Below are 25,555 nucleotides of genomic sequence, written 5' to 3'. Positions count from 1 at the left end.
GTATAGAACCTTGGGGCAGCTACCAGCAGGCTGTCATTGTCTGTGGAGCCTTATATACCTTGAGTCACTGAGAGGTGACAGCACCATCGGAACTACGCCCCAGTATAATTGATCAATGGGTGCATATGTCTGTGAAGATCTATCCCAGTATGAACCTCGACAATCTCTGTGGCATGAATAAATGGAGGCTGCCAGTGGCTTACGTCCCAGAGGCAAAGCAGGTAATGTCTTTGGAACAGTATCTTTAGATGTATCTGCAAGGATTGACTGTTCATCTCACCTATGTGAGATAACCCTGATTCACAGAATACATCAACTGCAGCCAGAAATTCAACAAAATCTGTGAATCCTGTAAATCTGCTTCCACTAAGTCAATTCATAACCACACCAAGATACCAGGTTTCAAAACATATCTTTGCAGAGTTGCATTCAGTGTTTGTTTGAAGCAGCGCTGCAATATCAGTTGTCTTTCTGATTCACTAAACCCTCATTTCCCTCTCAGGGAGGTGTTTATTTTGGCCTGGTACCATTGGAAAAGTGGCAAGAGAGGTTGTCCCAGAGCCCTGGCCAATATTTCTCCTTCAATCAGCATTGCTAAGGCTAATTAATTCCATAATCAAAAGTTCTATCCATGTTTCAAAAATGATGCTGGATAATTAAACAATTAATTGGAGGACATTCCTGTTGCAGTAATAGAAAGGGCGGCACAGTTGCTCAGTGAGTTAGCACTGCTGCCTTATAGCACCAGGAACCTGGGTTCGATTCCACCCTCAGGCAACTGTCTGTGTGGAGTTTGCACATTCTCCCTGTGTCTGCGTGGGTTTCCTCTGGGTGCTCCAGTTTCCTCCCACAGTCCAAAGATATGCAGGCTAGGTGGATTGGCAATGCTAAATTGCTCCTCGTGTTCAGGGATGTGTAACTTGGGTGGGTTATAGGGGGATGGGTCTGGGTGGGATGCTCCGAGGGTTGGTGTGGACTTGTTTCCACACTGTAGGGATTCTATGGTTATTCAAAAGCCATCACAAAATAACAGACAGGGAACAATTGCAACCACCTTTAGATCGCTTGATCAATCTCAGCCTCCTCCTGAGGTCCCCTGCATCACAGATGCCAGACTTCAGCAAACTCTATTCACTGCATGGGAAATGCCAGTATGCAATGGATTGAGCAAAGTCTATGGTCCTGATAACATCAATGCTGCAGAGTCAATACATTGTGTTCCAGAAATAGCAATGTTCCTAGCCAAGCTGTCCAAGTATAACTATAACACCGGCATTATCCAACCATAACAGGGAATCACCCAATGAAATCCTGCTGAGAAAATACAGGACAAATTCAGTCTAGCCAATTACCATGCTATCAGTCTACTCTTAATTATCAACAAATTGAAGGAAGAAATTAACCGTTGTGCTATCAACTCACACATATTCACCATTACTCAGCTTGGATTCCACTGGGACCACTCAGATCCAGACCTCATTACATAGTTTTCTATTGGAATATTCTCCAATTGCCTGATTGCAAATTACCCCATTGTTGTGTTCAAATTGGCTGTTGCGTAGACACATATGGCAAAAGGCGGGGGCACAGTGGCTCAGTGGTTATTACGGCTGCCTCATAGCTTTCGGGGCCTGGGTTCAATTCCACACTTGGGCAACTGTCTGTCTGGAGCTTTATCATTCTACTCTGTGTCTGTGGGGGTGGGGGTGGGGGTGGGGATGCGGTTTCCACTGGGTGCTTTGGTTTCCTCACACAGTCCAAAGATGTGCAGTTACATGGATTGGTCATGCTAAATTGCCCAGGGATGTGCAAACTAGGTAGCTTAGCCATGGGAAATGCAGATTTACGGTTTTGGGTGGGATGGAGAGTCAGAATGGCCTGCTTCCACACTGTAGGGATTCTATGAAAAGTGGTCCATAGGCTCTAAAGCAATTGACACGTCATGAATGGTGACATACGAATGCAAGTTCTTTCTTTCTGTTACTGTGCTAATATTTCATCTGCAAAGATACAATTGAATTGGAGGGGAGGGGTGGTGATGACTATAAAATGCTGACAGTTGAAAAATATTTGATGGCATATGTTTGGGTTGAATGAATAGAAGCTGATTGGCAAGGTACATAGTTTGAGGCTCTGGTTGATGTTGCACTGGTATCAGGGCTATTGTACTTATTTTGGTGATCACTCAGCTGTTTGGTTCACTTTTAGAGACAGGAGGGTGTCTGGTCTAATACTGGAAGGATAAAAGCCCACATTACTCATGTAAAAGAGGGAGGGACATGGCTTGAATAAAGAGATGCTGAGCTTAATTTTAAGGATGGGAAGTGGGTGAACTTCCTGGGAAAAAGGTGCAGGGTTGGATGAACACAGCAGGCCAAGCAGCATCATAGGAGCAGAGAGGTTGACATTTCGGGCCTAGACCCTTCATCAGAAAAGGGGGAGGGGAAGGGGGTTCTGAAATAAATAGGGAGAGAGTGGGAGGCGGATAGAAGAGGGATAGAGGAGAGGATAGGTGAAGAGGAAACAAACAGGTCGAAGAGGCGGGGATGGAGCCAGTAAAGGTGAGTGTAAGTAGGGAGTTAGGAAGGGGATAGGTCAGTCCAGGGAGGACGGACAGGTCAAGGGGGCGGGATGAGGTTGGTCGGTAGGAGATGGAGGTGCGGCTTGAGGTGGGAGGTTCAGAATCAAGAGAACTGGTTTAACCTACTCTGAATTGTGTGTGTGTGTGTGCGCGTGCAAGAGAGAGTGTGTGTGGGGTGGGCTTGGACTAAATCTGGAAAGGAGGGAGGATTAATGGAGGTGGTAGTTTTAGGAATATTGTAAAATTTCATTCTTCATGAAAGGAAGTCAAGGCACCTAACAAGCAAGCAGAACAAGTTTGGCTTAGCAGTGTCTTCGTTATCCCAAAACGTCCTTTGACATGATGCACTGTTGCCAGTTTCAGATAATGGTTTGAGTGCAATCATTCCCAGGAGTGTTATTACTGAAATAGCATTTTCATCAATTGACTTCAAACTAAATCGATACATTGCATTTCAAAGCTCCCGAAGCTTGTTATCAAGATATACTGAGTGAAGATTCAACATTGTCTTGCTGTGGCATCCCCTGTCGAGAAAACACACAAACTGGCATCATACAGAACTGGTCTCTGGCAGAGTTACACAGAACCGAAGAAAAGGATACCACGCTCAAATGACACACAGCGGCAGCCCACATTGTGTTGATACAACGTAGGTGCTGAAACCTGGAAAGAAACTTTGGCCAGCTGCCTAACAAACCTAAAGGCAGGCAACAGTTTTCAACAATTCAACTCAGCACAAGGGACTGGAAAAGAAAGGGGAATACAAGACTGGACCAAATACACGCCCAGGACTTGTGCAAACAGTTAATTAGACTGATTCTGCACCAGGACACAACCTCAGAGCTTAAACTACAGGCAAATGCAGAAAGACCTTCTTACAAATGGGAGAAAAACAATGCCAATTCACATTAAACCCATGAAGAACAGCGGTCATAGAATCAGGAGGCCAATCGGCCCATTGAGTCCAAGCCCACTGACCATGAAGAAATCCAGTCAGTTCCATTCCCTGCTCAATCCCCACAGCTGTATTGTCTTTCATCCTTTTGAAAATTATTGATTGTTTCTGTTTTGTTCTTCATATTTGCATTCTGGTGTGGGGGTGAGTTGGGAAGGGTGCTTTTTCTCTTTAATGATTCTGCAATAATCTATTGTATTTTAACACAAGTTTTATTTGTATCACACTACATATAGATAGTGATCAAAACTAACTCTTCCATGTGATCCCTCTCAAACTTAATGGGATTGTGACTAGTGAAATTGCCTCTTATTGCTGCATTTCTGCCTTCACCTCCTTGGAGAGAAAACATAAAATTGATATTGTGATTGGCCGCAATGTTATGTGGCATACACATTCTTAGCCTTCCCATGCCTGAATGTAACTTAGGAGATTCTTCTCTAGATTCTGTATCACTATCTTCCGTAGCAATTTCATCTGTTTTAATGATCAGCTTTAATCTTAAACATACTAACCTGTTGAGAAGTGAAGTGTCTGAAAGATATAAAATAGTTCAGTTATTACTTGAGCTTTATATGTTTAACTTGCCATGATGTGATCTTTGAATTTCAACATTGTCCCTACTAATACCTGTAACTTGAGTGAAAAGGGTTACCATTTGATCTGTTTTAATCATTTTAATTTGTAACACAAAATACTAATGCCTGCACCAGTGCCCTACTTAAACTTGGTAAGATTTAACAACCAGTATTTACTGCCTGGATAATTGATTTTTCTCAAAATGTCTAACTTATTTGACCGTCCCACTTTTTGGATGTATTTGTTTGCTGTTTATTTTCTTCACTTGCATGTTTAGAGTGGCAGCATTTCTTGAAATGACCATGTTTACTATGACTACAGCATTCAGCTCCACCTGCTGGGCAATAATCTTTCTTACGCAGGAGCAAATCTGTGCCTTGTTCTGTTGTATCTGAAGCATTTGAACATGGTTGTTAGCATGCTGTCCATACTTTTGCTGGGTTTTTGCTTAGATATGCTTTCTGCTCATGGGACTACCTACTGGACTAACTTCATTCGAGTCTTGCGCAGAGCTTCAGTATCACCATGCATTATACACCGGATTAACTTCCAGACCTCGGATTGTCGAACAAACTGCATCAGTATTAGGCCCTTCTTGGACTGTAAAAATTTGACACTGTCCTCATCATACCAACTGTGCAGTTGCACATTAGTTTTCACCTTAAATCTCAAGATGCACAATTGCTGGCAATCTGGGAAGGTCACCGACGAAGGAATGAATAGATTCCCACGGTGTCTACCTCCATTTATTAAATCCAAGTTGAATGTTGATTGAATCTTTTCAGACCGTGACATACGGCTTTCAGGAATTCATTGTGAGGAGGTTAGCTTTCAACCACCCCTGATTTAGCTATGAGACAACTGACCCAATTGTCCTGGTCTTTTTAATGCAACCCCAAGACTATTCGATACCAGGCAAAGTTTTCTCCGTTATCCCACGTGTGCCAGCTGCAAGCCTAATCCCAGGAATGGCTCCCATAGCGGTAGGGATGCAGCCATTTTTTTGCCTGCTCAAAACTCTTCTGCTCTGCTGCTAATTTGAGATCCTTTCCCCAGACCCAGAATGCAAAGGCTTACGCTGGTCATTCAAAGACGTCTTCTGTTCTTTCCTTCAATTGTACAAAATTTTTTTTTTACTGTGGATTTCCACAGCAATAGCCTTTCTTTTAGTTCTGGCTGCTTTTGGGTTCTTCAGTATAGCACTTCACAGTTTCATGTGTTGCCATCTTGCGACAACTGTATTCTGTATTCATGCTGGTGTCATGGGGAGAATCTTATTTCTCTTCAATGATTCTGCAGTAGCCAAGGTACATTTTACCGCAACCTTTGTATGCATAGTAACACGACTTACAGACATCAATCTACACTAACTCAAAGTGCCCCCTTGGTCATACGATGTGACATCATCATTATATCATGATCAAATAAGCTCATACTGTTAAACCATTACTCTACCGTATCTATTTCCACCACCTTCACGATCAGCAAAGATCATTTCCACTTGTCGTATTAAGATGTTCCTCTTTGCCTGTCCCCCTGCATTTTCTTTTGCTGAAAACCTTAATCCCCAATCCTTGTACTATCAACTAATTGGGCAGCTTCTCTTTGAGTTATCTAAATCTGTCATAATCTTGTAAATGTTTATCAAATCTTCCCTTCATGTCCTCCGTACCAGGGAAAATAACCCCAGTTTCTCTAATCTAATTTTCTACTTAATTCTCCTCCATTGCTGAAGCCATTTTGTTAAATTTCTTCTGCACCTTCTCAAGGACCCTCACACCCTCCCTAAAATGTGGTGTTCACCTCTCACTGGGCCTAACCAGAGCTTGATAAAGGTTCAGCGTAACCTCTCGACCCTTGTACTCAGTGCCTCTATTTATGAAGCCCAAGTTCCCACATGCTTTGATAACATTTATCTCAATATGTCCTACCCCCTTCAAAGGTTGATATGTGCATACCAACAATCCCTTCAGTTCCTGCTCATTATTTACAACTGTGTATTAAGTCTGTGTTGTCTCTCTCTATCCCTTCTGTCAAAAAGGATCACCATATGAAATTCCATTTGCCACTTGTCTATCCATGCTGATAGCCTATATTATTATGCAGATGATTCATATTGTCCTCACTGTTTGCCATTCCTTACAAACTGGTATCATCGGCAAATTTTGAAAAATCCTCTGTGTGTTCTAAAATGCAAGTCATTTATACACAGCAAAAAAAAAAGCCATGATCTGAGCTCTGAGTGTGGTGGAACACCAATGCCTCCAATCTTCCGTTGTGAGAGACAACTGTCTACCAAGACTCAGTCCATTTTTAATCCAATAGAACACTAACACACTTGTCCCGTGAGTTCCAACTTTGCCATCAAGTCTTTTCTGTGCTATTTTGTCAAATATCTCCTTGAAAACCATATTGACAACCTCCAAAGCTTTCCTTTCATCACCCTTCTCTGTCATTTCATCAAAAATTTTAAGTAATCAGACATGATCTGCTTTTTAATGATTCTTAATTAATTCAAACCTCTCCATGTAGCTGCTGATTATTGTTTTATTATTGATGTTAAAGTAACTGGCTTGTGGTAGCTGACACTTCCTTTCAAGATGGGCTGACAACATTCTGATTGAGGTGGTTCTCCTGAACACATTTCAGAAATTCACCCCCCAACACACTTCCTTGCCCTAAAAGCTAACATTATCCCAATCAATATTTGAGCAATCGCAGCCCTCAAAAACACCATTCCATACCACTTTCACATCTCTGATTTCCATTTTAAATATGTTCCGCATTCTTTCTCTCACCATTTGGAACCTTCTAGAATACCCAAACTACTGGGATCACACTCCATTTGCATCTCAACTCTGAACAAATGTATTCTGTCCTTGCCCCTTCCATGACATCGCTTCTTACTAATCCCAATGTCTTCTTTAATAGATCCTGTCACCCCATCTTCATTTGTCCTCTTTCACCTGATGAAGGAGCAGCGCTTCAAAAGCGTGTGATTTCAAATAAACCTGTTGGACTATAACCTGGTGTCATGTGACTTCTATCTTTTTTGAATACTTCATATTCTTTGCTAAGTACTAAGTTTTGCCATTTATAAGCCTTCTTTCCATTGTAGTCACTACATTATATTTCTACATTGGCTTTTCATGCTTGTAGCTCACCAATCTTATTCACCACACTTTATATATTTACATAGATGCATTGTAATTCTAAGGTCTTTACATTCTTTGCTATACCATCTGACTCTCTTGTATTATCCAAAACTCTTATTTTATGCACCTTAATCATCAGGAAGTCAGGAAGTTATTTTTGAGATTGATCAAGGGCCCATCCAAAAAGAAAGGACATTTTGCTGAGTTTTATTTGATAACGCTATCCATTTGTCTATACAGAACTGAATTCCTCCTTTTGCCTTATAAAGTCGTCCCCTCGGTTAGTCAGGCAAGATAATTTAACACTTTGTTAAATATCAAATTGAACGTCCGACCCAGATTTTGTTCAGAGCAGTACGTTCAGAATTGGAGCAAGTTTGGGATCTTCAAATTGAATCCTCCAGTGCACGTGCAATATTTTACAAGTAATTAACCCACTCTGATTCATTAGAAACATGTCTCCTTCGTAATTGACAGATTCTTAATCAGAACAAAAATAACAAAATTTTTTTTAGGTTTTCAATGGACAAATCAAATGCAGGTTCCAGCAAAAGCTGTCCAGTGGTCATTTTTTCACCCCACACCTCCCCTCATTGGTTTAGTAAAACAAATTAAACAACTCAGTACTGTACTTGATAAAGTACTTTGAAAAAAAGTACTGCAGCAATGCATGTATGAAGGGATGAAGAGCAAGGATACATGCTTGCAGTAAATATGGATACATGCGCGGAGTACTATCAAGTTCTTTGCATCCTTGTAACAATATTAGTTTAAACTTTTAATACTCTTTGTCTTTGCAAGAAAAAATATTTTGATAGGGCTATTAGTGTGATTGCCAAAATTGTAACCAAACAGAATGGAACAGGAATTTAAATCCAATCAATGATCATTTCCTGCATTGACTAGATTTTTTTAAAACTGGTTTGTATTTGGAAATGTTTGAGGTGTCTAAGTGACGCAGTACCTGCTGTAAACTCTATTACTCAGCAACTGGCTCCATCCCTGCCTCTGGCAGACTGAACCTGACTGTTTGCAACCTTGGTGTCACTGTTGGCCCTGAGATGAGTTTCAGCCTTCGGGTGTCCGTGCCATCACCAAGAACACATTTTTGCACCTACGGAACATTGCTGATCTTCAATCTTGCTTCAACTCAATTGTAGCTGAAACCCCCATCCAGTGCATTATTACTTTTAATGACTATTCCCACACATTCCTGACCAGTCATCAATGTTCTTCTACCTTTTGTAAACCTGAAGTAATCCAAAACTTAGCTGCATGCCCTCAATTGCACATAGTCCCATTTCACTCACTCTGTTGCCTTTCAGTCAATCAATAGCTTGACTTTAAAATTCTTCCCTTGATTTTTAGATCCCACCACGGTCTCACTCTTCTCTATCACTGTAATCTCCTCTACCCTCTAAGGTATTTGCACTTATAATTCTGATCTTCTGAATACCCCTAAATTTAATCACCTTACCATTGGCAGCTGTCTTCAGCTGCCCAAGCTCTGGAATTCCCTCCCTAAATCTCTCGAGCTTTTGTTTAAGAAGCTTCTTATTACCTACCTACCTTTTAGACCAAGCTTTTAGTCAGCAGGCCTATGATCACCTTATATTGCTTGTGACTGATCTTCCTTTGTAATGCTTCTGTGAAGGTCCTTGAACCCTTTTATGTTGAAAATGCTCTATAAATGTACGCTGTCGTTGTTAACATTAAGACCTTAAGGAAAGAACCTTTTCTCTGGCTGTATTGAAATTATTGAAATGATCTTGAATGATTAAATTAATAGATTGATTTCCATGGCATTCTTCCACTCATTATGCTTACAAAGCTTCATGAATTCACCAAAATGGGTTATAAAGGTGGACAGGAAAATAGCACATGGATAAATTCATGTGTTGGTTATTGTGACTGCATGGTATAATTTCAGACTCCACAAAATATTTTTCATAAGCAAATATCTGTGTGTACCACACAAATCCCTGTCACACTCTCTAGTTCATGGTGAGCATTCCTCTCGAAAAGTAGCTGTGACAAAATGTAAAATATCAATAACTGTTCCTGCAGAAGCTCAATTGATTTTTCACTGCATAAATAAAGGTGACTTTGATTTATAGAAAGACATAACAGGGAACTGCCCAACTTATATAACTGTCAGATGTTCTGTGTACATTAGGTGCTATTACATTTGTAACCAGTAATTATAGAGTCATTGAGTTACATAGCGCAGAAGCAGACCCTTCGGTGCAACCCGTCCATGTTGACCAGATATCCTAAACCAAATCTAGTCCCATTTGCTAGCATTTGGCCCATATCCCTCTAAACACTTCCAATTCATGTACCTATCCAGATGTCTTTTAAATGTAATTGTAGCTACCTCCACCACCTCCTCTGGCAGCTCATTCCATGCACACACCACCCTCTGCATCAAATATTTGCCCTCAGGTCCCTTTTAAGTCCTTCCCCTCTCACCTTAAACCCATGTTCTCTATTTTTGGACTCCCCCACCCTGGGAAGAAGACCTTGGGAAAATAGCCCGGGCCTATTTAGCATCTCCCTATTACTCAAACCCTCCAAACCCAGCAACATCTTTGTAAATTTTTTCTGAGCCCTTTCAAATTTAACAACATCTTTCTTATAGCCCAGAGACCAGAATTGAATGCAGTATTCCAAAAGTGGCCTCACCAATCTCCTGTACAGCCGCAAAATGACACCTCACCTCCCATACTCAAAGCACTGACTAATGAAGACAAGTGTACCAAACACCTTCTTCACCACCCTGTCTACCTGTGACTCAACTTCCAAGGAACTATGCATTTGCAACCCTAGATTTCTTTGTTCGACAACACTCCTCAGGGCTCTACCATTAACTGTGTAAGTCCTGCCTTGGTTTGCCCTACCAAAATGCAACACCTCACATTTACCTAAATTGAACTCCATCTGCCACTCCTTGATGCATTGGCCCATCTGATCAAGATCCCATTATATTCTGAGATAAACTTCTTCACTGACCACTACAACACCAATTTTGGTATCATCTGCAAACTTACTAACTATACCTCCTATATTCACACACAAATCATTTATATAAATGACAAAAAACAGTGAACCCAGCACCAATCCTTGTGGCACATCACTGGTCACATGCCTCCAGTTCATTATCCTGCTGTGTATTTGACATCTACAATAGTTGTACTTCTTCGCCATACTAAATGTATTATATGGCATCTTCTCTTAGCATTGTATTTTATATCATGCAGCACTTTGTATAAGGTGATGCACATTGCATTATAGAAATCATGGTGTATTGTGGGGTGCTGCGTGTATCTGTATTTGTATTACTGCATTGTATTTTTCCAATTTCTTTTGAAGGCAACTTTTAGTTTATTTACGCAAAATTCTTGCTTTCCCTATTTTAATCCACCATTAACTTGTTGACATTAAAAACAGCATTTAATACAATTAACTGATATTTAACACAAACCTTGTAAACCATACTGAACCATTCCTACTTGTTGACCACAGGTCTGCCTTCAACACCATTATCCCCTCCAGACTGATCTCAAAACTGCGTGACCTTGGACTGGCTCCACTCTCTATAATTGGATCCTCAGCTTTCTGACCCAGAGACCACAATCAGTGAGGATAGGGAACTGCACCTACTCCACAATAACACTCAACACTGGAGCCTCCCAAGATTGTGACCTAAGCCCCTTACTTTACTCCCTGTACACCTACAACTGTGTTGCCAAATTCCGAACGAATGTCATCTACAAGTTCGCTGACAATACCACCGCAGTGGGATGGAGATCTAACAACAATGAGTCAAAATACATAAGGAAGATAGAGGGCTTGTGACGTGGTGCAATGAAAACAATCTGTCTCACAACATCGGCAAAACTAAAGAACTGATCATCGACTTCAGAAAGAAAGGAGGAGAACACGTCTCCATCTACATCAACGGAACTGAGGTTGAGAGGATGAAGAGCATCAAGTTCCTCAGAGTGACGATAACCGACGACATGTCCTGGACTTCCCACGTAACTGTAACAGTCAAGAAGGCACAACAACGCCTCTTCTTCCTCAGGTGCCTCAGGAAATTTGACATGTCTATAAGGCCCCTCACCAACTTCTACAAATGCAGCATTGAAAGCATACTGTCCAGGTGCATAACGGCCTGATATGGCAACTGCTCTGCCCAGGACCGTAAGGAACTACAGAAGGTGGTGCACACAGCCCAGACCATCACGGAAGCCAATCTTCCATCCATGGACTCTATTTGCATGCCTCGCTGCTGCGGAAAGGTGGCCAACATCATCAAAGACCCATCGCACCCCGGTAATGATCTCCTACAACCCCTTCCATCAGGCAGAACATACAGAAGCCTGAACACAAGCAGGTTCAGGAACAGCTTCTTTCCGGCTGTTATCAGATTGTTGAACAGACTCTGGCCTCAAATAATGTAAGCTGCATATAGGTTATGCCTCTAAGTCTTTTTGATCTGTACATCCTTTGTTTGCTGTGATCTGCCTTTACCATTCGTAAACAAAGCTTTTTGCTGTGTTTTGATACATGTCACAATAAATCAATCAATCAATTAAAAATAGTTTGTATAGGCATTGTAAATGTTCCTTGCTCATGAAGTACAGTCACTATTTGTGTTGGTGGCTGCGATGCTTCTATGTACTTCACATAATATGCTTTGCGATAGATGTCTGTGCATACAAATTAAGCCACTATTGGAAAAACAAAGCCAGAGCTGAACAGTTCACATAACAGAACTGCTATCTACAAATATTATGGATAACTATTAACCTCTCTGATTGAATGTAAATAAATATTGGCCAAAATACCAACTAAACCTCCAACTCCTTATCAAATAGTGTCATGGGATCTCTGACACCCTCTTGAACAAACATATGGGTCCCCATTAAAGATTTTGTTCAAAACTAAATAGTCATTGATATTGCAGTACTTCACTGAAGTGCCATCCTAGATTATACGAGAAGAAGTTAAGTAGGGGACTTGAACCCACAACTATCTGAAGGCAAGCATAATATCATTCAGTCAAGCTGATACAATACAGCAAAGCTATCATCCAATCCTGCCAAATCATTTTCTAATCTTTTGCTTTCCTCGTATATTCACAACGATGGTCCACGGAAGCTCCTCTTTCTCTTGAACCATTAGAATAAGTCCAAAATCACACGACACCAGGTTATAGCCCAACAGGTTTACTTGATGACACAAGCTTTCGGAGTCTCAGTCCTTAAGAAGGACACCTGAAGAAGGAGTGAGACTCTGAAAGCTTGTGTCTTCAAATAAACTTGTTGGACTATAACCTGGTGTTGTATGCCTTTTGACCTTGTCCAACACCAGTACCTCCGCATTCAGAATAAGTAACGAAGGGAGCAGTACAGCCCTATCTACTGGACACAATTGTGCATATGCCCTCAATCTGAGACCGAGATAAAACAAAGGAGTGTGTGCATATGTGCCAAATCAGTCAGCTGGGTTGCTAATCAACTTGGCAAGAAAAAGCAGAAGGTTCTGAAAAAGGAATCTGTGCTTGTGTGGAAAACAATAACTGCTGGGACGCAGCAGGCTTCTGTTATTAAGCATTTTTGTTGTTTTCTTCTTAATTCACACTCTGACTTCTTTTTCGTGCAATTATCAAGATATCCAGAGGTAGTCTCTGGATACCCAAGGTGAAATTCTTTCATGCCATACCAACAATGTCTGGAAATCTCTAACTAAAACAGGTTTTACTCCTCTGAAATGTTACCAGCTTCACAATTGCTGACTTCAATCACAGTGGAATTTCTCAAGTTGTGGTAGCTAATGTCACGAAAATGTCATCAGCGCTGAGGCCCACACATGAAGAGCTGGCATTGATGGTCATTATACTGCGTGTGTGCCTCTCAATGAGAGTTAACACAATCGAAAGAGGGGAAAATTTAAATGTTATATTTTTCTTCAATGTAACAGTAGTGAATCTGATCTACTTTCAAAAGCAGAAAAGGCCAAAAATTTGGATATGAAGTCAAATCAATTCACCAAAAATCTAGTTGTTAGAATGCTCTGTTTCAAGTGATGACCTCACACTTCAATATTTTTTTTTAATTGTCAAACAAGTGAATTCAGAAACTGTTCTCAAAAAAGAAACAAATTAATGAGCAAGTGACTATTGAACATTATTTGGAGTTTTGGGTTCCTTTCCATTGAGAGCAAGAGCTCTTGGTAGAATGGAAAAGGTGGCAGAGACAAATCTGTGGGAAGTTTTATTAGAATTAAATTACAGTTACTTTGCAGAATTTGCACAGGACGACAAAGTTTATGCAGGAGATAGTTATCCTGAGGAGTCTGGAAACGCCATCCTTCTGCTGATCAAAAATCAAACATATACTCCAATAAATACGGGGTAGATCAGTGATAACAAGGTGTAGAGCTTCAGTACTTCAGTACTTGTCTCATCCAAGACCATCAATATAACCTCCTGAAACAAACAAAAAAAAATCCTCCACCTACCCCTTTCAGCAAACTGCCATTTTACTCTCATCTCCTTTCCTCTCCCAAATTCTTAATGTGTTAACACATCCCGAATCAGTGCCTGTTTTGTTCCACTCCACATTTAAATTTCTCAGATGCAATCTGTAGCTCTGCAGCAGCATCACAGTGGCACTTACGGAAGTTTTATGAAATCTCTGATGATTATGGCTAGTCGGCATTATCCATATCATTCCCCTTGATCTTTCCTCAACCTGTGAAACTGGCTGGCCACACCATTGTTATCCTCTTTTCTGATCCTGTCTTGATTCCACTCTTATCTGTACAACTATTGTATACACATCTCAAAGTAATACCTTCAATGTGTTTCTCCAGAGGCTAACAAAATCCAACCCACCTCTTTAAATCTGCCTGCAGACCTCGAATCAGCTTTCACATGCAGAGATAACACCCAATTCTGTCTTTTCCTTGCCTGTATGAGCACTTCCCAACAACTGCTTCTGTATTGTCAAATTTCTCATCCACTTTATAAACTCGAATAAACTACTGTCTCCAGTGAAATGGTCAGAAAAAACTGAGCCAATCTTCTTTGACTGTAAAGTACCACCTCTCTCTACCTATTTCATGCCCCTCCCTAGTCATTTTCACAAGCGGAAACATAAGGCTGTGCCATTTTGCCTACTCCAATACTGAGCTGAGTTACTGATCCCATTATCAGCTCCATCAAAAAAAGCCATGTAATCTCACAATGCTAAATCTGCTCTATCTCCATCCAGCTGTCCCGGAAACTCCCAATCATAGTGTTTTCATCTTCAGACTCAACTGTCCCATCCATCCTGTACGCTCTGCTACTCATTACCTTTTCTACATCAGGTCTTGCTTAACTTCCTGGTCTTTGTTTTGTCACCTTAGCTCCTGAAATCTCAGTGTCTCCCGGGTGATCACAGATTTTTTAGTAAGTGAGGATTGGTGAAATTTAGCCTTACGAGGCAAGTCGATGAAGGCAAAGATAGTGGTAATCTGGAAGAGTCATAGAATCTCGTAAGTGTGAAAGCAGACCATTCAGCCCATTGAGTCCACACCCGACCTCCAAAGAACACCCCACCAAGACTCACCCATCCCTGTAACCCAACATTTCCCATGCCTAGTCTTCTGAACCTGCACATCTCTGGACACTATGGGCAATTTAGCATTCACCTAAACAGCACATCTTTAGATTGTGGGAGGAAACCGGAACACCTGGAAGAAATCCATGCAGACACGGGGAGAATGTGCAAACTCCATACAGACAGTCGCCCGATGGTGGAATGGAACATGGATCCCTGGCACTGTGAGGCAGCAGTGCTAACCACTGGGCCACCGTGCTGCCCCAATCCTACTCCAAAGATGAAGAATATTTCAAAATGAGATCGATCAGCCGTTATTAGATAAAGGTTTTATCTGTTTGGAACTAAGGTGAATAAATGCAGGTCAGTTAGTGATTAACTATTATCTAAGCAAACAGTGGAGAACATACAACACTGATCTACCCCAGAGATACTAGGAACTTCCGATGCTGGAGTCTGAGATAACAGAGTGTAAAGCTGGATGAACACAGCAGGCCAGGCAGCATCAGAGGAGCAGGAAAGCTGAGGTTTCAGGTCTGGACCCTTCTTCAGAAAAGGTATTTCTGAGGGGAGGTGCCAGAAGACTAGAAAATTAAAAACACGACAGCCTTGTTAAATAAACATTTATCCTTGTGAGGATAAACCCAGCAATTATAGACCAGTCAATTTAATGTCCAAGCTTCTAAAGCTTCTAAAGATAATTATTCAGGATAGAATTAGTAGTTAAATTAAGAAAGGTGGGTTGATTGAGAAAAGTCAGCATGGATTTCTAAAGGGAAAATTGTGTTCAACTAACTTGCTGTAGTTTTTTGAAGAGGGAACAGAAAGGCTCAGTTATGCTTACAAAAGAAGCAAGGGTGAAGTGAACATTTAGGGTACAGAATGGACCACCTGGAAGTGTGGTGGAGGCGAAATTGAAGGGTTTAACAGAGCACTGGATGATTATTTGGATAACAGTAATGTACAAGAATACAGGAACAAAGTCGGAGATTGGCACTAAGTAATGATGGTCATTTAACAAGCTGGTGCAGGCACTGAAATAACTTCACCTGAGGCCGGTATCCTGGCACCAAGTCACCCTTTATTTGCATATGCCGAATACATGACACTGCCATAGCTAGCTCAGAGCTGGCTGCCAGCGTGAACTGAATCCCTGATGCTCCTGTTTATATCTGTTAGCCAGGGCTCTCCTAATTGGACCAGGTTAAGAGCCCCAATCAGTGAACTCATATTCTATGAGGTCCCCCTGGCTGACCTCATTACCATCCCTTATTTTTATTCCTTTATGGGATGTATGCTTTGCCGGCTGGCCAGTATTTGTTGCTCATCCCTAGTTGCCCTTGAGAAGGTGGAATTGCGCTGCAGTCCATATGCCATAGATTGACTCACAATGGGTCAAATGGCCACTTCGTGTGCTATAACGTTTCAGGCTAAGAGCTATATTAAACAGTGGTAAAATTATCACTAATAGGTCTCATTGTGAAGCTTTGGCATTCAAAATTAAATGGTTTATTTCTCCAAATCACCACAGCAAACACACTTTGAAGTCCTTCACTGTCCATAAAGCAATTATTAATGTCCCAAGGTTTGTGGTAACCTATTTACGACTAAAAGTATTTTTTTTTCTCGCACATGAGCTTTATACTTCTTTTCTTTCAACCTACTGGCAATGAAAAGGGCTGCTCAGTAGATAAATGTAATGCAATCCTAAGAGGTACACCTCATGTTAAACAAATACAGCTGTGAGCTAAAATATGCTGGGTTGCATAATGAGAAAAATGCTATTGAACAAAGCAGATTGTAAATAATTAGGCTGCTCTGCGGCTGGATTAAATTTGGAAGCAAAAGACTGAAGAGGGTTTATGTAAAGTGTTCTGAACATTTTACTGAGTCAAAGGCTGCACTCACTCAGCATTCATCTTTAGATTAAATCTGTCACTCTGTTTTGAATTCTGGAGCTCTCCAGGTTTCAATCTGTTCCCTGTTAGCTGTTCATGCAATTCCATATATACAGTAAACTACAATACATTCTCACCACTTGATCTCTGGGCTTTCTGTCATAGCATCCAAATGTAAAATTAAATCAAGCATGTTTTCATGAAAAACAAGGATCAACAGTAAGTAAATTAGGAAAGTGTAGAAATCGTACTGACACAGGAAAACTGGGCCAAAAAACTGACACTGAGGAGTAATTCAAGAGAACTTTTGCTATTAGAATGTCATTGATATGAAAATTGATATGAAAGCAGGAATGTAAGTGGGCTGTTGTGCGAAAGGAAGAAATGCAATTGCTGCAACTACACCTAAGTACTGCATACAGCTTTGGTCTTTTTTCTGATGAAAGAATCGACTTGCCTTAGCAGGAGTGCAATAAAGATTGATTCCTTGGTGGATTTTGTATGAGGAGTATGGGCTGATAGCATCCAGAAATATGAAGAACAAGAGGTTAGCTCATTGAGATATGTACAATTCTTGAGGAGTTTGTCAGGGTTGTTGCCATGAGGATGTTGTCCCTGGAATGGAGTTTATTCTAAGGGCATAGGAGAAGAAGGGGTCAGCTATGTACAGTAAGATGGAGACCTTCTGCATTCAGCGATGTATGAATCTCTGGAAATCTTCACCTCAGAGGGCTGTGGATATGTTGGATATATTCAAGTAAAATACCAAAATGGATTGAGGAATCAAGGGCTATATGGAGAGAGGAAGAAAATGCAGAAGATGTACGTTTTCAGCCATGATCATACTGAATAAAGCAGCAGATCCAAGGGGCTACATGAGCTACATTTTTCCCCCATTTCCCTTCTTCCTTCATTCTTATTATACTAATGCCAAAAGGAGTGCTACAGAGAACTTCTGCAAACAACCTTGACTACAAATGGAATAACAAGAGTTGCAGATACATTTTCTAAAATTGTGCTACAATGATAATATAATGGACTGCAAGTAATCCTGAAGTTTTAGTATTAAGTATTATGAAAAATTATTGGTTTAGTCGGTGCAGGCTCGGAGGGCCTGTTCCTGTACTGTAATTTTCTTTGTTCTTTGTGCAAGTGATTGGAACCCCAGCAGTTGTTACTGATTTAATTGAAATAACATGATGTAGTGCAATAACCAGCTTGACACATGAATAATAGAACAAAGCTTCATCCATTGCACGTAGACTTGGGGGAATAAGAGAAAAAGCAAAACACAGGGAATTTACGTTAAGAGTTACTGGAATGAGAGGAGAAATTTGAGCAATCGCACCTGTACTGACCTTGTAAGTGAATTTTGTTCTCAGGACTTTGTACCAGAACTGAACTGACAGAGTCTAGGTTGTCATAGTTACTGCATCCAAGAGGTCCTGTTCTGGTTTCAGTTACCTGGACAATCAGAAATAGAGGAAAGATTATCAGTGAAGATCTTGTAGCCTTATAGATCTAATCATATTACAGAGGAGTGAATTTCCACTTTTGTAGTGCTTATGTTGCAATCCAGAGATTTTTTTGCTGCAAGGGATGAGTGCCGTGAGGTTTGAAGGAAGAGTACGTGATTTTGGATATTGGAACAAAAAATTATGAGGGGTCTCTCATATAACACACAAATTGTGTGTTTTTTTTACTGATTTCTTGAAAATCAATAGTTTTATTTTCCTTGCCAACTCCAGATACATAAATCAACAAATTTCCTCCCCATTGGCTACAATTATATAAATCTATATATGAGGTTGGAAAAAAATTACTTACATTTATTATTGAGCAATTTAGTTGTGGATTTCAGAGGAAATTGCAGCAAATATATAAAATTTAAGGGAACAACTGATTTGCATATTTTTGCATTTCCTAAAACTCATGTTAAGTATCTTGTATTGTCAAAAACAGTTAAATTCTGGGCTTTCATTCAGAACTGACTTTCAAACTTCAACTGCAATCAAGATCTTCCAGAACTTTCTACTCACTGTGAATGAATAATTTTGTTTGCTCGGGTAGTGTGGCCTTTAAAAAGGAATTTCCTTGATGTGACCATTTAGGGGATAATGATATAAAAACATATAATTCCCCTAGAATCTTACTTATTGCTTCTTTTCTTGCTTGTAACTGTGTTATATCCTCTTATTTTTGCTGTGTAATTGGTTGATCGATCAAATTATCAAGATAATGGTTAAAGGATTATCATCAAATGCTACATGTTAACATGTTGGTTTCCACAGGTATCTGCTTTTGGCTTCCCATTGTTTAATATGATTGCAGTTGATCGCATGTTAAGAATCATAAGTACACTGACTAAATTTTCAGCTGATACAAGGCTAACAAAATTATAATAATCCAAAGTGCACAGGATATAGATTACAGGTGTATTTGAATAGGGTCAAGAATTGGATGGACAAGCAGGAGATGATATTCTAAGTAGGGACATCAAAGTGCTTCAAGTAAGGATTAAAAACCCAGAGGGACAGTTACTCAAATAGAAAGAAAATACTGGAATAAGAAAAAAGAGATCTGGAGTTTACAATTGACAACAAATTGAAGCTGTCACAACAATGTGCACTGACAGTGAGTAAAGATATTTGGAATGTTACTAAAGTCAACAAGTGACTTTGAATAGGGAGGCAACTCTGCCAGTTTACAGTCATTAATGTAACTATAGTTACAAAAACAGGCACTGATCACCTCAGTACAAAATGAACACTGTAATTATTTCAATGATACAGAAAACAGCACATAAGTAAGTTGCGGCCCAAGTCAAACATAGATACACACGGGAATTTCTAGAGGCATGGTTCTCAAGTCATAATGCAATCAACAAACATATAGAATTGGACACCATACACAAACCTATCAGAAAAAAACCGGAAATGACACAACTCATCATAACGGACCAGACAGTATAAATTTCAAGCAGAGTAGAACAATATCGCTTCATTGGAGGCCTCACTGATGATGTTACCTAGCATGGTGATGAAACATCTCAACAAAAATAAGCCAGCTCAACAAGCAAGTCAACAATCTCACCCACAACACAAGCTACAAATCTTTGCAAAAACTTTAAAAGGGACTAAATAATATCAATTATGACAAGCTATTTCTGCTTCTCTAAAATAGTTGAACAGAGGGAAATAGCAACTGAACTGAATACAAAACTAACCCATAAAAACAAACACTGCGAAGCAGATAACCAATGGAACAGACTAGGAAGATGATTTAAAAACAGCAGTTAGCATTTATTCCTTCAAATAGATACAGTTCTTTCAGAAACTAACATTTTGGAATACAGCAATCTGAATAACTTTAGTAACGATGAATGGAAAGTGTGGGAATAAAGTGGTGACTTTGGATCGATACACTCACTCATTTCTCTGACAACTTACCCCACCCACGTTTCTCTAATAGTCTGCTCTGACCCATCTCTGTCTAACAGTTTGCTCCCAGCCAGCTTTGTCTTTCTTTATCTAACTGCTTGCTTAAACCATAGATCCTTACATGGCTAGCCCCAGTCCATCTCTCCACCTTATAAACTGCTTGTAACCAACTCCCCATTGAACAGCCTGCTCCCACTTAGTTCTTCATCAGACAGTCTTCTTCTATTAAATTATCATTGTTTTATAATAGAGGCTTATGGAACATATTCCATTATTTGACTGAGTCAGCAACTTTGAAGCAACTGGGACCCTAAAGCCACACTATTACATTTTAAAGAAGAAAATACAAAGTTATTATTAATGGAGCACATTATAAAATACTGCTTCTCAAACATGGCAGTTAATCCATCCATGTAAGTCCCTGAAGAGTGCAGTTCTTTAAGCAATTCCCTTTGCACTGCTTGTTCAGCTATGTTTTGCTGAGGTTGATAAGGATATCATCAATTTCTATCAGTCAGTTTAACTGCATCTTACAAGAGCCAGCACCAAAAGGCACAATTCTATTTATCAAAATTCAGAGGTTGGAATGAACTCCTCATAGTCGAGAAAAAAAATCACACTTCATCACATATCATTTGTCAAACAAATGCTGTTGCTAAATGAGGAACAGCCTTGATGTTTCTCGTCTTTTGAGTAGATTTTGCAGTGAACAAACAAGCTAACAATTTGAGGAGGGTGATGCATGTGAATTACATCAGGAACACTGTTTGTCAATCATTCCAAAAAAAATAGACTGTCATCTCTGCTGTTTCACTATGTCTCTTTCTGTTTCAGTTTAATTAGCAAATATCAGAAACAAAAAGATGCCAGGACACAAAACTCATGCCCAACAGGTTTTTCAGAGTGGAAAAATTCAAGTTTATGTCCACAGTCTCAGACAAACCACTGTATTCATGTTTAAACAGGTGATGGCATTGTTCTGAAGAAGGGTCACTGGATATGAAACACCAACACTGTTTTCTCTCTACAGCTGCTACCAGACCTGGATTAACTAAGCCTGTGTTTCATTAATAATTATGGCTTGAAGTATTCCAACCTGGATATGAATTAGGAGCAGGACTAGGTCACCCCGTCCCTCACAACTGCTCACCATTCAATAAAATCATGTCTGACCAGTCATCTCAATCCCACTCTCCATCTACCTCCAAAAGCCTCTCAGCCCCTTGTATTTAGGAATCTATTTACTTTTGTCCAAAAAAATTTAAAAGACTCTGCTTCTATACTGCCTTTCAAGGAAGGAGTTTTGAAGTGGAGTTGAGAATGATCAGATCAGCCCCAATCTCCTTGAATGGCAGAACAAATGCATTGGACATACTTCTGACCCTTTTGGACTCACAACGCTCTATGAGAAAAGATTTTGTTTCGTCGCTGTTTTAAATGGACAGCTGTTGAGTTTTAAATAGTAGCCCTGGTTCTGGAATCTCCCACAAGAGGAAATAACCTTTCCCACATCTACCCCTATCTAGACCCCTATGGAACTTGTACATTTCCAGCAAGTCACCTCTTACTCATGTAAACTCCATCAGATCCAAGTCTAACCTGTCTAACCTTTTTTCATAAGCCAAATTGCCCATTCCTGGTGTTAGTCCGGCAAATCTTCACTGAACTGCTTCCAAAACATTTACGACCAATACAATGCATAGCGTTGAGGTGTAGAGGTGGTCTCACCAGTGTCCTGTGTAAACTGAAACATAAACTCTACATTTATATTCTCTTCTCATCAAAATAGGTGATAACATTCTCTTAGCTTTTCTCATTACTTGCTGTGCTTCAATCCCAACCTTTTGCGATTCATGCATGAAGACATTGGGAACCCCCTGCATCCCACGGCTCTTCAATCTCTCACCATTCAGATTCTGTTTTTATTCTTTCTGCCAAAATGGACAATTTCATGTTTTTCATACTCCATTTTCCAGAATTTTACTCACTCACTTAACTTTTTGCAGCCTTCTTATATCTTCTTCACAACTTACTCTCCAAACTACCTTTGTGTCATCAGCAAAGGTAGCCTCAATATCTTAGCTGCTTTCGCTCATGCCGACTCTCTGTTTCTTAATAGCTAGACAATCTTTTATCCATGCCAATATGTTACCCCTTACACCTTGAGCTTTTAATTTCTGCAGTAGCATTTGATGTGGCACCTTATCAAATTCTTCTGGAATAAGTACAGTACATCCATAAGTTCCCTTTTATCATAGAATCCCTACAGTGTGGAAACAGGCCCTTCGGCCCAACAAGTCCACACCGACCCTCAGAGCATCCCACCCAGACCCATCCCCCTATGACCCTCCTAATCTACACATTTTAGTCACAGCATGTTGCTTCAAAAAACTCCAATAAGTTGGTTAAACATGATTTCCCTTTCACAAAACTCTGCCTGATTACCACAAACTTTTTGAAGTGCCCTCTTATAATTTTTTTATTGATAGTCTCTGCATTTTCCCCACGATAAATGATGGGTCTTGGGTTTTCTGCTTTGTTTCCCTCCTTTTTTTGAACAAAGAAGCTACGTTCGTGATTCTCTAATCTAGTGGAACCTTCCTGAATGTGGGGAATTTTGGAAAATTTAAACAAATGCAGCAATTATCTCACTATCACTGCTTTTAAAACCTAGGATAACATCCATCAGGATCTAAAGGTTTGTCAACCTGCAGATCCAATAATTTGCTCAGTGCCATTTCTCTGATTATTGTAATTTTACTGAGTTTCTCCCTTCCATAAATCTCCTGATTTGCAATCTGTTTCATCTATTGTAAGTAACGGTGGGTTGTAGATTTTAATTTAAGTTTTAGTTAATCTGTGTCTCTAGAGAATTTTTCTGAACATGTAGTCACATACGCTTGCCTAACAAGGAAAAAAGACAATTATTTTCTGTATTAATAGACTATGTTTGAAAAAAGTCATCTTTTGCCATCACACAGGCACACTTGATAATGACAGAACACTGTCAACATAAATTATGCATGGGAACCAGCTATGAGAAGATGCCCCTCAACCATAATGTAATTAAAAAATAAGCAATTAATAATCATTAGTGAATAAAGGCGATTCTTTTTTACTAATCAGTCTCAGTAACTATTTATTTTAAAATGGAGTATTCACAGTGTGAGATACAAATAGGCTGAGAATAGTAGAGAAGGATGCATCTAGAATCTTATCAGCTAAAACTGTCTTTGGGTCTTAAAGCCACAGACGCACAAATGAATAGAGGTTTGACATGCTAAGAGATGATGACAATCTAAATGCTTAATTGGTCTATGTTAAGGCAATTTATGCAGATGGGAAAGACCATTTAGATTAGCTGTTGCTGCATTATTGGCAAATTACATTTTAAAAACAACTTTTAATTAACGAGGAGAAGGGGGATGATTAGTCCCAAAAATAATAAATGTTCCAAGTACCATGCTTTGAGTACTATGTGAATCCTTAGGGCAGATGAAGTGTGGTCCTGCCTGGTTTGTTTGAAAACACAGGCTTTCAGAGTCTTGCTCCTTCTTCAGGTGATAGTGAGAGAGGTGGTATCAGACACAGATTCTTTCAGTAAAAGATCAAAGGGTCACAGAACTGATGCTCACTTGAAGAAGGAGTTAGTGTTTGTGTTTTCAATTAAACTTGTGGGACTATAACCCGATGTTGTGTGACTTTTGACCTTGTCCACCCCAGTCCAACACCGGCACCTCCACATCCTGTCTGGTTTGAGTTTAGATTGGTCACAAAGTGGTGTCTGTTTCATTACAACTAGTCGCAGACTTTCTGTAAATGTGGAAACTTGAGTTTTGAGAGAGTTATTCAGGGACGATTGTTGACGTGAAGCCTTGAGGTGTATTGTCTGGAGAAAGCAAGAGATCTCCTGGCCAAGTTTTGGATCTGTTGGAAGTCTGTCTTGTATTTCTGGTAAGTATAATTTAGTGTCTTTTGTTTGTTACCAAAATGGTTGTGTGTTGTTCGATGAGTATCTTAATTGTTAGCACTTAAAATCTGATATTATTTATTAATTTATTGTCCTTGTCTCACCTGATGGTATATCCCAGTTGTGCCTGAAATATTTGAACTATAGAGTTTTAAGTGGTTAACTTGGGTCTTTTAATTTAGTGAGCTCATGAGGGTTGGGTTAAGCTTGGGGATTCTGTTTACATAATATTAAATTGGGCTTGGCAACCTTGAAGTGACTCTCAACAGCAAGATATTACCTAGTGCTTTATTAGCAGAACTACACAATATACTATACCAAACTGTTGCGAAAATAATCTGTTACCCAACTTAATATGAGCAACGTCTTGGGAAATCTACTGGGATTTTTCAAATGTTGAGGTCGGGCTATTTCTCTCTCATTATAATCAAGCTTATGTGTTCCATAATGTCTGATTCCATTAGAATGGAGCCATCTGTCTCTCAGAATGAAAAGTGATTGCTGCAGAAAATAGACATACCTTTCAGGACTAAAATATCTTGCGTGAATGCAGGAAGAGGTGCTAGACCGATGGGTGCTGTGATAGCTGGGTGAGGGGGTCTGTTAGCTTTGTTGGCTGGTTTGCAATACAGAGTAACACCAGCGGGCTCCATTCCCTCAGCAGCTGTCCTTCTCAAATCTCTCCCCTTGCCTAAGGGGTGGCAATCTGCAGACTAAACCACACTCTCTAATGACATCACATGTGATGTGATGGGGGACGGGCACTGGTGTGATCAGTGTTGTGGGGAGCTAGGGATGAATGGTCAGGGTGGTCCGAGGAGCTTTTTTCTTATTTTTATTTGCTTATGGGAAATGAATGGCTGGCGAGGCCAGTGTTTACGTCTCATTCTGAACTTAGGCAGGGTAGTTAACTTCTGCATTCAAACGGTGCAGGGATACCCATGGTGCCGTTGGATAGGAAGTCTTACTAGACTTTCTCTTACAAGGCCATGTAAGAGAAGAGTAAAGAGTCAACCACATTGCTTTGGATTTGGATTTGTTGTGGGCTAGACTGGATAAGGACAAGAAATTTCCTTCCCCAAAGAACATCAGTGAACCAGTGGATTTTAACAATGGGCTCTAATACTGATACCAGTACTCAATTCCAGATTTGTTGAATGAATTGAATTTAAATTCCCCAGCACCAGGTAGGAATATGAACTTGTGTCCATGTGTATGGGCCTCTTGATTACTCATCTGGCAACATAATTTCCAAACGTCTGCAGATCATGGCAGACTGGACAGTTGGGACAGCATTGACATTTACATGATGAATGGCGATTTGGAAGACTGTTGTAGAGGTGAGTGAATTAAATGCATAGGTA

General features: G+C 40.0%; 1 protein-coding gene across 1 annotated transcript in view; it reads right to left on the bottom strand.

Moving 5' to 3' along the window:
* The window catches only part of LOC109935099 (BMP/retinoic acid-inducible neural-specific protein 3-like), a 103,901-nt gene that overhangs the window by 8,207 nt on the left and 70,139 nt on the right, over positions 1–25,555 (bottom strand). Inside the window, exon 4 of the mRNA XM_048602029.1 lies at positions 18,140–18,245. Within this exon, the coding sequence (XP_048457986.1) occupies positions 18,140–18,245 (106 nt within the window). The remainder of the gene's footprint in view (positions 1–18,139; positions 18,246–25,555) is intronic.

Source organism: Rhincodon typus, chromosome 10 (genome assembly GCF_021869965.1).
Source record: "Rhincodon typus isolate 14 chromosome 10, sRhiTyp1.1, whole genome shotgun sequence".
NCBI classification, from domain to species: Eukaryota; Metazoa; Chordata; class Chondrichthyes; order Orectolobiformes; family Rhincodontidae; genus Rhincodon; species Rhincodon typus.
Note: the sequence above shows the minus strand (reverse complement) of the source record. Positions and strands in the feature narration are given on the sequence as shown.